The 11632-nt window shown below is 43.7% G+C and overlaps 1 protein-coding gene across 1 annotated transcript; it reads left to right on the top strand.

Moving 5' to 3' along the window:
- Nucleotides 1-1542: 1542 nt before the first annotated feature.
- Nucleotides 1543-8677, top strand: RFK (riboflavin kinase). Its single transcript, XM_080911642.1, has 4 exons — nucleotides 1543-1854; nucleotides 2664-2815; nucleotides 5879-5981; nucleotides 6810-8677. Exons 1-4 carry the CDS (start codon nucleotides 1773-1775, stop codon nucleotides 6938-6940), a joined length of 468 nt encoding a protein of 155 aa, XP_080767768.1. The 5' UTR covers nucleotides 1543-1772; the 3' UTR covers nucleotides 6941-8677.
- Nucleotides 8678-11632: the final 2955 nt, after the last annotated feature.

The following is an 11632-nucleotide window of genomic DNA, read 5'->3' as shown; positions in this document are numbered from 1 at the left end:
CAGAAATAGAGTCTAGACGGGCAACTTCAGTCTTAAGTAGAAGGGAGCTGCCGAAGGCTACCAAGACGCAATGGAAAAGAATTAGAATTTTATTTTCCATACCTACCTATTCTATAATCCCAGGAGTGAGATACTGAGGCCAGCATGGGCCACATAGACCTAAGAAAGTAAGACTTCAGTAACTTACCATAGTTGTGATGCTCATTGTGTGGAGGGATAAGGCAAAAACCTCTGGTTTGGGGTGGGCTGTTTCTTATTTCTTTCTTTGTCATAGGTGGTGGTAATGGGATAGGGGCTCTATTCCAGTTGTGTGTATTAAGATTATAGACAGGTACTAACGCAGACAAGTAGGACTATTTCTACTGCTGTTTTCCAGGTATCTTTAATTCCAAATAGTTGGTGTTAGTTAGAATGGTAGTTTTCAGTTTCCTCATCTGGAGTGATAAAGCACCCGTGGCAATGAGAACCTGATACATCATGCTGGGTTTATTGCCAAGTCCACTCTCTAAGTGAGAGAATGGAGATAAAATGGTGAATAAAAATAAATGTTTTTGTACTTTGTTTGGTATGTTTAAGACGGGGTTTCTCTGTACAGCCCTGGCTGTCCTGAAGTCGCACTGTAGATCAGACTGGCCTTGAACTCAGAGATCTGCCTGCTTCTGCTGCCTCAATTAAGTCTGGGGTTAAAAAGGTGAGGGTGCAACCCCACGCCTGGCTTAAGATAATTTTTTTTGTTTGTTTTGAGAAATAAAATAGGAAGGGTGTGGATTCAAGCCTAGCCTGATGATCAGCCAAGGCTACACAGAAAAACCCTGTCTCAAAAAAAAAAAAAAAAAAAAAAAAAAAAAAGAAAAAAAGAAAGAAAGAAAGAAAGAAAGAAAAGGAAGGAAACTAGATGCTAAGTATGTGTCATACTCTCATTTAAATTTGAGGCTTGGTTTTAGCTATTGCAGCCCTGTGTGAGCTGAATTTGCTGTTTAGACCAAAATGGCCTTAAACTCACAGAAGTCGGCCTGCCTCTTTCTCCCACCTGGCCCAGCAAGTTTCATTTTCATGCAGCTATTGATGTGTTCCTATAGATTGTTCGCAGTTACAAATACTTGTTTTGTGTTAGTGTACTAGAGTCAAGGAAATGAGACTTTACCAAGTCACCTTTGTACCGATACAGAGAAAAACAGTTTTTGACATCAGCTGAACATTCTCGGAATTACATCCAAGTAAGGGAGAAGAAAGTGGCTGCAAAGACTGGGCAGAATTTCATTCAAACTGTGGAGGAAAATAGAACGACCTGGGTTATTTTGTGAGCAATGCTTATTTGGGCAAAGCCCAGGCTGAAAAGCTGAAAAGGCTTGAAGGATGGTCCACGGGTGAGGGCGGGGCCACAGCGGCAAGGGCGGGGCCTCAGCCTCAGGGGTTGGACCCAGGACGAGGTTGGGTCTCCACCAAGACGACGCAGATCGAGGCGAGGCCTCCGGGCGGATCCCTGAGGCGGGGCGGGGCTATCGCGGGGGAGCAACGGAAGCCGAGCAGGCCGGTCGTCTGGGCCGCGGACCTCTGCGTTCGCCGCGGTTGTCACAGTTCCGGCAGAGCGGCGGTGGGTTCTGGCGTCTGGCGGCTGTCCTGAGGGCGGGCACTGGTAGCGGCCTGTGTCCCGCTCCCCCGGCCGAGCTCCCGCGGGATTCCCGGCTGGTCCGGGCCAGAGCGCCGCACTCACGGCGGCTCCGTCGCAGGCACCGAGCGAGGAGCAGCCCGCGTCCTCCGAGGTCAGCGTCATGAGGAGCCTGCCGTTCTTCTGCCGCGGCCAGGTGGTGCGCGGCTTCGGCCGTGGCTCCAAGCAACTGGGCATCCCCACAGGTGAGCGCGTCGCGGGGTCGTGGGGCCGTGGGCAGGGGACACGGTGGTCTCGCCCCTGCTGCTGGCGACGAGCTGCGGAGCCACGTCCTGGAAGGTACTGCAGGTTGGATTGGCCGAATTCTCAAGCTGTTGAGAGTTCTATTCTTCTGATGTTACTGTGTAGTGATCCATGACAACCCGGGTAGTTCTATGAGAGCCAGCGTTTATTTGATCTGACTACCTAAGCTTTAGTAATCGAGGCTCGATTGCCTATTCTTAAAAGTAATACCTTGGGCTGTTCCCTGATCTATTAAATCAACCCTTGTGATTGGGATTTGGGATTGTGTATTTTGAAAATAAGAACCATTTTAAGTGAATGACCTTGCTTAGGAGCGTTACTAGGAAAGAGCAGGGACTTTCTGTTTGTTTTAATTTAAAGGGGTGGGGTTTCGTTCCCGTTTCCCAGGCTTCCGCTTACTTCCTGAACTCTGGGTCCAGCCTCCTGAGGAGTGTGGGACTAGATGGGTAGTTTCCAATGAATCTCCGCGTTTATGTTGTGTCTTTGTTTCCACTTGGGCATTTTCGTGTGACTTTTTTTTTTTTTTTTTTTTTTGAGAGAGAGATTTATATGCTTCTGCCTCATTTCTAACCTGAGCTGTCTGAAGAGAAAAAATTCCAACTCAGAAGGGACAGGGTTGTTGGTGTGGTAGTCTTAGAAAATAAGATCCCGGGAGTGTAATGATTCAGGCTAACCTTTTACCGCATCTTAAATCAATATCTAATGTGAAACTTGTAGCATTGAGTATCTATTTACTTTCATTTTTATTTAGCCAATTTTCCTGAACAAGTAGTAGACAATCTTCCAGCTGATGTGTCCACTGGCATTTATTATGGCTGGGCCAGCGTTGGGAGTGGAGATGTCCATAAAATGGTGGTGAGCATAGGATGGAATCCATACTACAAGAATGTGAAAAAGTCCATGGTAAGAGTCACATTTTGCTCTTTTGAGTGCACACAGAATTCCTCAGCTTACTTCAAAGGTTTCAAAGTAGAGTATTGCCAGACATGGTGGTGTACCTGAGTCTGAGACTTTCTGAGTTCAGGAATAGACAGGGTATGTGTGGTGTCACACGCCTTTAATCTCAGTGGGTTATAGAGGTAGGTGGGTGTATATAGTTCCAAGACTACTAGAGAGATCCTAATTCATCAGACAAATAGCAGGGATACACTGGAGCTGGAATTAACCTGAGCTGTCCAGCTTGGGGACTGGGAACCAAACCAAACTCATGTGCCCTTAACTGCTGAGCTGTCACCTCAGCCCTCCGTTTCAATTTAAAGTGACTGCTACAACTCTGTTGGACACGCCTGTTACCACACTCCATCCCTAATGCGTGGGGGGGGGGGGGGTGTATGAGGACAAGAGCCTGGCTTGTGTTGTGAGATCCTGTCTCAAAATAGAGTAATTGCTAGAAGGAAGGACTTCCGTTGTATTGCTTTTTGTTTTCAGTATGTCCTATAAGTGGGCATTTCCACATCCCTCAAAATTACCTGTTTTATTCAGTCATTTTTCTGTTTGACATGGGGAAACTGTAGCTTACACTTTGAGTCTTCTTATTCTAGACTTCCTTGTGCTAGATGACAGATGTGGGCTACCAGGTATTTAAAACAATATTTTTGTAATGATTTATGCATTTATATTTATAAGAAGTGAAAATAAAGTATCATTTTGTTTGTTTTTGAGACTCAGTCTCACTGTGTAACCAAATCTGGCTTGGGCATCCCAGAGATCTATCCACCTGCCTCTGCCCCAACCTGCACCTCTCCAGATCTAGTGCTGGGATTAAGGGCATGTGCCATCAAGTCTTGTGGTTTAAGGGTCTTTTTATTTCAGCCTTGTAAGTACCAGGATTTCAAGCATGGGCCACTGAACAGACTCAAAAGTGAGGCTCTTTAAAAAGCATTTCTTTGCATAGATACACTGCTTACTGCAGTGTGATTTAACCTCATCCCTGTTCTCTTTCTCCTGTTTTTTCTTTCCTTTTTTTTTTTTTTTTTTTTTTTTTAAACTGATGTTGCTGGGAATTGAACTAGGCTTCATATCCAGCTCCACAGCATGCTAGGCCAGCTTTCTACTTGGCTGCCCTCTTAGCCCCTCTCTAAAATCACCCTGAGGGTCTAGTCTTCCGCCCTTCTTTTCTCCACAGCTTCTATACACTTGTTGGATTTTGTAGCCCAAGTGTATGAAAAAAGCAGTGCACGTGGTAGAGTTTTGTTTTATGGTCTTGCTCTGTAACTCTGACTGACCTTGAACTCATGAATCATCTTCTGCCTCCTGAGTTCCAGGCCTGTGGTAAACGTTTAACTTTGAGGAGTTAATAAGAGAGGTTAATAAGAGAGAGGTGTGTCACAGAAAACCGCAGAGTCTCAACCTTTAATAGAGTCCCTCATGTGGTGCTGACACCCAGCCATGAAAGTATTTTCATTGCTACTTCATAACAGTAATTTTGCTATGGCTATGAATCATGATGTAAATATTTTTGGAAATAGAGGTTTGCCAAGGGGGTCAAGACCCACGGGTTGAGAACTGCAGTAATAGTGATGACCGTGAACTCCTAAGGAGTTCAAGTCCCTAAGGTTGTGTTGATTATGTAGTGGGCTGAAAATTGTTGGAGAGATAAGAAAAAGTTGATTTGAGAGCACTCACCTGGTGTTCTGTGGGGAGAGGATGGAAAAGGGAGGAAAGGTTGTTTCATTTCCTTTGTAAGCTATTCAGATAACAGAAATAATATTATCAAGCCCGTTTCTGGACTGCCTTGAATTCTTCTGATAAGAAAAACTCAATTACCCATGATCAGGATGCTCATACAGTTCAGGGCAGGCTGTTTATTTTTAATATTATTTGTTAATATCAGCTATCTATGAAGAATATTTTGCCCTAATAAAATAGTGTTGTCTGTTCATCTTAATACAGCCCAGATAATTTTCATTAATAGTTAGTGTTTTAATAATCTAATTGGGGCATAAACTCAGGTCTTCTAGATTGGTGCCAACCACCTCTACCCACTAAGCCATCTCACTTGTTTTTGGAAAAGGTTCTCCATAGCTTAATCTTGACCAGCTCCTGAGTGCTGGGATTGCAGAAGCTGTTGTCCTTCCTTGGGCCCTTGAGCACACTGACTGTCCATAGGATTGTCACTCCTCTTCCCAAGTGAGCCTGAGACCTTGATAGCTAACAAGTCCTTAACACTGAGCTGCATCCAAGAGCCCGAACCCTTCTGTTTTATTCAGTAAGGAGCCCGGGATGGTTGTGAATTTGCTCTGGAGCACAGACTGGGAGGATCTTCTTGCCACAGCCTTTCAAGAGGCTTGGAGTCACAGGTCTGCACCAGCAGGCCTGATTCTTGTTGGTGTAAATTCCCTAGTTCTCTTCAAGTTTTTTTTTTTTTTTTTTTTGGATACTTTTGGTTTTACTGTATCAGTTTTGGAAAAGCTCGTTTTTTTTTCCTTTTGCTCTTATCTTTAAGGGTCTTTTTGAAATGTGGATATAAAAGAGAATGTGTGCCAAGTACTCCCCTCTAAATTGAGAAGACAGGGAAGACGTGTAGCAACTGAGGCTCCTTTCTTAGCCGTAGCTGAAGGCTCTGAGCATCCTGGAGGTACATGCCTGCAGTCTCAGTCCCCAAGAGGCAGGAGCCAGGGGAGCTCAAGACTACCCTGAGCTGCATGGAGGGCTGCCTGCAGAGACCCAGGGTGCAGTGTCTTTAAAGTGTTTACACAGTGAATGAAACACTGAGCTTGATCCCCAGCAAGGAAGGAAGAGAAAATGGAAACCAACTGGATGAACTTCAGGGTTTTGTTTGTTGTTTTTCAACTTAGGGTTTCTCTGTGGCGCAGCCCTCATTGGCCTGGAACTATGTAGACCTCTAGACCATGATGACCAAACCTAGGTCTTCTGGAAGAGGACCCTTTGAACTAGTTATTGAGCCATCTCTACAGCCCCATCCTGCCCCAACTGTTGGAATCATTTTAACCTTTTTGTCTGTAGGAAACCCATATCATCCATACCTTCAAAGAAGACTTCTATGGGGAAATTCTCAACGTGGCCATTGTTGGCTACCTCAGACCTGAAAAGAACTTTGATTCTCTAGGTAAGAGTTTTATTCATCTTCAGTACTATTACAGCTGCTTACTGCTGGGTAGGTTTGATGACAGGCATGTATTTGAGTACTTTTACTGCATGTTAGGCACTATTTTAAATATCATACAAGTTAATCTCTCTCACCCTCAGTAGCCATGTGGGGTGTTGTCATGCCCATCTCGTTGACAAGGAAGTTATCACACAGAGACTAAGTCAGTTGCCTTAGTCTGTTTTCTGCTGCCCTGATCTAGAGCAGGTGTGTGTGTGGTTTATAGTTCTGGGGTCAAGAGCATGGTAGGCACATGTCTTCAGTGCTTAGTGAGGTTCTTCTTGCTGCCTCAGTGGTGGGCATCATGGGGTGGGGCAGAGAGCTCACTGTGTGGCAGCCATTCTCTGTACTCAGGAATCCATTCTGCCCTCCTGGCCCACTTCCCAAAGTTCCCATTCCCAAATACCTTCAACCTTAAGGACTTAGTTTCTAGTAAATGAATTCCAAGAGACACCCAAGTCATAAGTAGTGAGTGGTGTCACTTGGCATCTGACCCTGCAAGGCTGGCTGGGCAGGAGGTGCTGGAGTGTAAGAAACGGTAATTAGTGATTTCTTTCCAGGTGCCTGTTGCTGTAGTGTAACAATTAAACCCTGGGATGTGAAGGGTCAGTTTACAAGAGAACACTTTATGTAACATTGGCTTTCCCGGAGAAAGAGACAGTACCAGCATTGACCGAGTCTGTGTCCCTTCCCAGAGCTGTAGTTAGGGTGCTTAGTCTGTGTTTTTCAGAGGGGCTGAGCAAAAGAGTAGTAGCATGTATGATTAGAAGCTTATCTTTTTTTCCCCAGAGTCACTTATTTCTGCGATTCAAGGTGATATTGAAGAAGCTAAAAAACAACTGGATTTACCAGAACATTTGAAACTCAAAGATGACAGTTTCTTCCAAGTTTCTAAAGGCAAAATTATGAATGGCCACTGATGGGAAGTCCCTTACCTGTCACCACACTGAGTGTCTCAGTGCTTCTGATACAGTCTCATCTGGATCATATTTGAAATCAAGCGTTTCCCTGTAGCTGTCAAGACGTCTCCAACACTTAACTCCATCATGTTGCATAGTACTAAAAGCTTCATTCAGAAATCAAGACTCTAAATGTAATATGTTGATTAAAATGTAGCACTAGAAAGCTAGTGTCTTGTAATGAAAATAAAGTCTGAGTGTGGGTGGAAAAGCAAGTTACTGAGGAAAATGAAGACTGGCCGAAGTTCTTGTGACCGTGTGTGCTGGTGCTGGCGAGCCAGGCAAGTGTGCACTGCTGAACAGAAGCTTCCCAGGAAATGCACCACACAAATGGCTTACCCAAGAAGGGAAATCTAGACTTACCTTTATTATTTTGTACATTAATGTATTTTTACAATCCTGCAAACTTTGTGAGCCTTGAATCACTCATTCCCCATGAGGTCACTTCCTGGTAGTGTCCCAATTCTTTGTGTGGAGTTACTTCAGGTTGAAGTGGCCTTGATCACTCCACATCAGGGCTTTTGCTTTTCTGCACAGTACTGAGGATCCAACCCAGTGCCTTACATGCTAGGCAAGTGTGACCACTGAACTAGGCTTTCCTCCCTTCTTTAAGCCATATGGTGGCTACATGTTGCCTTTTTGAAGAGTAGATGTTTTTGCTCTTTAACATTTTTTATGAGTTTTGTTTATTTTCTTCCCATTTGGCATATCCAACAACCATGTGGCTTAGAGGTTGCTTGTGTGTGCTCAAAACTATATGGTGGTCAGGTGCGAATATGTGTTGGATTTTTAAGAAAAGTAAAACAAACTGCATTTATAGACTTGCTTGGAATTGAAACAGAAACAGCCAGGTCCTACCCAACCCAGGCCTGACTTTATTAAAAGTGTGGTTCTATGTTTTCAAAGTAAAAATTAGTTTTCTATGATCAGGTACTTAAATATAATTTAATATTCATCTAAAGTCTTTGTAGCTTCAGGATGGAGAAAGTTTGAGTTGCACATCTTTATATCGCCTGGTTTCCCCTTTGCTGTAACTTGGTGGCTTGACTTGCTTATGCTGTCAGAAGGCTGGCATTTCGATTGCTTTGGGCTCATCGATGCATTGAATCTTTTGTTGAATAGCAACTGGTTTGCTGGGGCACAGCCACTCCCTAGTGGGAGTATGTACATTAAAATAGGTAATTTGAACAACACACTCGAGCGTGCGCACACACACACATATATACAACACAGACTTGATCTCTGCATGTGTGTGTGGTGGCAGTGTGGGGAGGGATGGAACTCAGTCCTGTGAATGTGTTGTGTGACTGAGCAATATCATAGCCTTCAAAATAGAATTTTTGATGTTGGAAACCCCATACTTGAAGAAAGCCTTAATTATCAGTGAATTTATAAAGGAAAGTTAGAAAACAAGCATGGACAGTACAAAATAGATCTGTGGGTTTTTGTTTGTTTTATATTCTAAGTAAGATTAGCTTGTTAATTATGTCCTCATTAAGTATATCAATGCTCATGGCTAATGCCATCTCACATTTTGTTAAACAGTTGTTACTTTGCAATTATATGGTATGTGGTTTAGGGCTTAATTCTCTAGACTTTCAAAACTGTATTATTGATGTATTATAAGAAAGTCCAGTACCTTGATTAGTCTGAATGTTTGTAGTCCTTAGAATAAAGTTTGATTTATTTTTTTCTCTCTTCCCCCGTCAGCTTGACTCCTGTATCTGTTTCAGATTTACTGGCTGATTGTTACTATAAGGTGTATTTATGATCCTGAATAGACCTACCAAGTGTAGTGCTCATAGCCTTCAAGGACCCCCTTCCAGTCCCCCCACCCCAAGGATCTTGCCTCCTTTTAAGAAACATTATAAGGTCTCTGTATACCTGGCTGTCTTGAAAGTACAGAGATCCACCTGCTTCTTCCTTCTGAATGCTGGTATTAAAAGCCTGGCCACCCCTCCTCCCCCTTTTAAAATTCCTGTAGCAAGGAAAGGATTCAGAGGATATCAGTACTCATTCAACTCTTTAAGAATGAAGGTTCCCATTAGGAGTTACAGGAGCCAGACAAGTCTGACTATACTCCCAATGTAATCCTCAAGACTTGTGATCATGGCTTGTGCCACCAACCCCACACATTGCTGTAGAGACTCTTGCTTGTTTTTCAGAGCTCGTCTGAGCTCTGAGATGACTTATCTTGCAGTGAAGGGACGGGGCGGGGAGGTGTAAGAACCAGTAGCTTGGAACATAGGAGAGGACAGTCTTTCCCGATGAAATTGCTGTTGTCTTCTAGTTTCCCTTGTACTTGGGACAGGTGTGAGACTAAAGAGGAAGATCAGTTTCATCTTTAGAGACTGAGCTAGGAAACAAATCAGACCTGCCAAAGAGGATATGATAAGAAAGAGACAGAAGCATGGTATGGGGGTGGCAGAGAGTCTGAGTTCTTGAAAGGACTAATGAGTGTCTAGAGAAATGAGCATAGCCATGCTGTGCAAAGGTTGGGAGAGGCCAGGAATGGTAGCCTGCTCCTGGATGGAGCTCTAGTATTAGTGAGGCTGAAGCAAGGGCACTTCAGCCCTGAAGAGTGAGGACACCAGCCTGACCAGCATAGTAAGATCAGCTTAAAAGAAAGGGGGAGAGGAGCTGTGCTAGGAATGTAGTTCAGAGGTAGTGGCTATACTTAGCATGTATGAGGCCCTGGTTTCAATTCTCCAGCACCAAACCCAAAACAAGAACAAAAAGTCCCTTGTATATTAATAGAGTGTTCAGAAAGTTGGGAAACAGGATAAACTTGTGAGTTGGCTTTCTGTCCTTTGTTTTGCTTTTGTTTTTGACACAGGATTTTGTTATGTGTGTAGTCTGGCCTATTTGGGATTCATTGATGTCATTGGGCCTTAGCCTCCCAAGTGTTGGGATTGTGTGTGCTCTGTCATGCCTGGCTGGCAGTAAATACTGTTGTGCTACTGCCCAAACCTCAAGTCACATGCATGCTGAGCAAACAGTCTGAACACTTCCACCCCCAACTTCTTGAACCCTTAATCTCATTCTGGTAAGAACATTTAGAATATTTTAGGATGAAGTCTAGTTTGTTTGAGATGGGGGAGGGGGCTGTCTCAGTATATAGCCCTTGCTGACCTTGAATTCAGAGAACCCCTGCCTTTGCCTCCCAAGTTTTAGGATTGAAGGTGTGTGTCACCATACTCAGCTTAGGTTGGTTGGCTTGTTTCCTTTTTTTTTTTTTTGTTGTTGTTGTTTTGTTTTACTTTGTAATCATCTATTTGTGTGTATGTTGTGGGTGGGTGGTGAATGTGTGCCCCATGGTATGTATGTGATGGTCAGAGGATAACCCTGGGAGTTCTCTTTTGTCAAGTGGGTCCTAGGATTGAATGCAGATTATCGAGCTTGGTGATAGGTGCCTTTGTATCACTTGGCCATCTTGCTGGTCTGGGTCCTAACTTAGTACAAACAGGATCTTGTTTTATTTCTCAGTCTGGCTTTAAGCTTAAACTGCTACCTAAAACTTCCCAAGTGCTGGAATTGCAGGTGTGTACCACTGTGTGGATGGACTGTGAAAACGTCTACCTGGGTTTCATTACTTCTTCCTCTGCAGGTCGCATTTTCCAGTTTTATATCAACAGTTTCATTATTTTATGTGCATAAGTGTTTGTCTGCATGTATGTCTGTGTACCACATGCATGCAGCGTCCAACGAAGCCAGAAGAGGGTTTCACATGTCCTGGGACTGGAGCCACTGTGTGAATGCTGGGAATTGACCCCAACTCCTGGAAGAGCAGTCAGCACTCTTAACCACTGAGGCATCTCTCCAGCCCCCAATTTTAGTTTTTACTTAGTGTATTCCAGAGCTACATTTAATGTTTTAGGGATAGGAAGACTGGAGGTCATTGTAGGTCATGAGGTGTGGGCTCTCCCCAGTCATGTACACTGCTTCCTGCGACTTAGTCACTCAGGAGAATTCCAGGTCAGGACAAAGGTCTGTATAGACTCTTGAGTTTTCTATGATTTTTTTCCTAGAGCTGAGCAGGGAGTGATTTTCCTTATAGATTTTAAGGTATTTCACAGTAAAGGTCGTCTATGTAGACTTTGTGTCAAATGAAGGTAGATGTATGTGTTTCATATCTATTTTCTTAAATCAATAGTGCCTGATAATAATGCTCTGTGAGTTCCAGTTTGTTTCATTTTATTTTTTTAAAAAGATTTATTTTATGTATGTGAGTACACTGCTGCTGTCTTCAGACACACCAGAAGAGGGCATCAGATCTCATTACAGATGGTTGTGAGCCACCATGTGGTTGCTGGGAATTGAACTCAGGACCTCTGGAAGAGCAGTCAGAGCTCTTAACCACTGAGCCATCTCTCTAGCCTCTCCAGTATGTTTTAAAATTGAACTTCTCTTCCTCTGCTCAGCTTCTTTCTCTTCCTATGGCTTTCCTTCAATTTTCTTTTTTTTTTTTTTAGTCCTCTAGAAAACAGAAGTCTGCCAAGTGTGGTACACACTGGAGGCAGATATAGAAATCTCCAAAAAGATCCCCACACTTCGTCTACTGCCCAGGATTGGTTTGGGTTTGTAAGAATGTCTCCACTGTGTAGTCCAGACTGACTGGAGGCTGTGATTCTACATAAGTGTTCAGATCTATGT

Source organism: Micromys minutus (genome assembly GCF_963924665.1).
Source record: "Micromys minutus genome assembly, chromosome: 2".
NCBI lineage: Eukaryota > Metazoa > Chordata > Mammalia > Rodentia > Muridae > Micromys > Micromys minutus.
This window is presented reverse-complemented; position numbering and strand designations above follow the sequence as displayed.

Coding starts and splice junctions, on each gene's coding strand:
- RFK (XM_080911642.1), top strand. CDS start 1,773: ATGAGGAGCCTGCCGTTCTTCTGCCGCGGCCAGGTGGTGCGCGGCTTC. Junction 2,816..5,878: donor AGAATGTGAAAAAGTCCATG/GTAAGAGTCACA, acceptor TTTTGTCTGTAG/GAAACCCATATCATCCATAC. Junction 5,982..6,809: donor AAAGAACTTTGATTCTCTAG/GTAAGAGTTTTA, acceptor TTTTTTCCCCAG/AGTCACTTATTTCTGCGATT.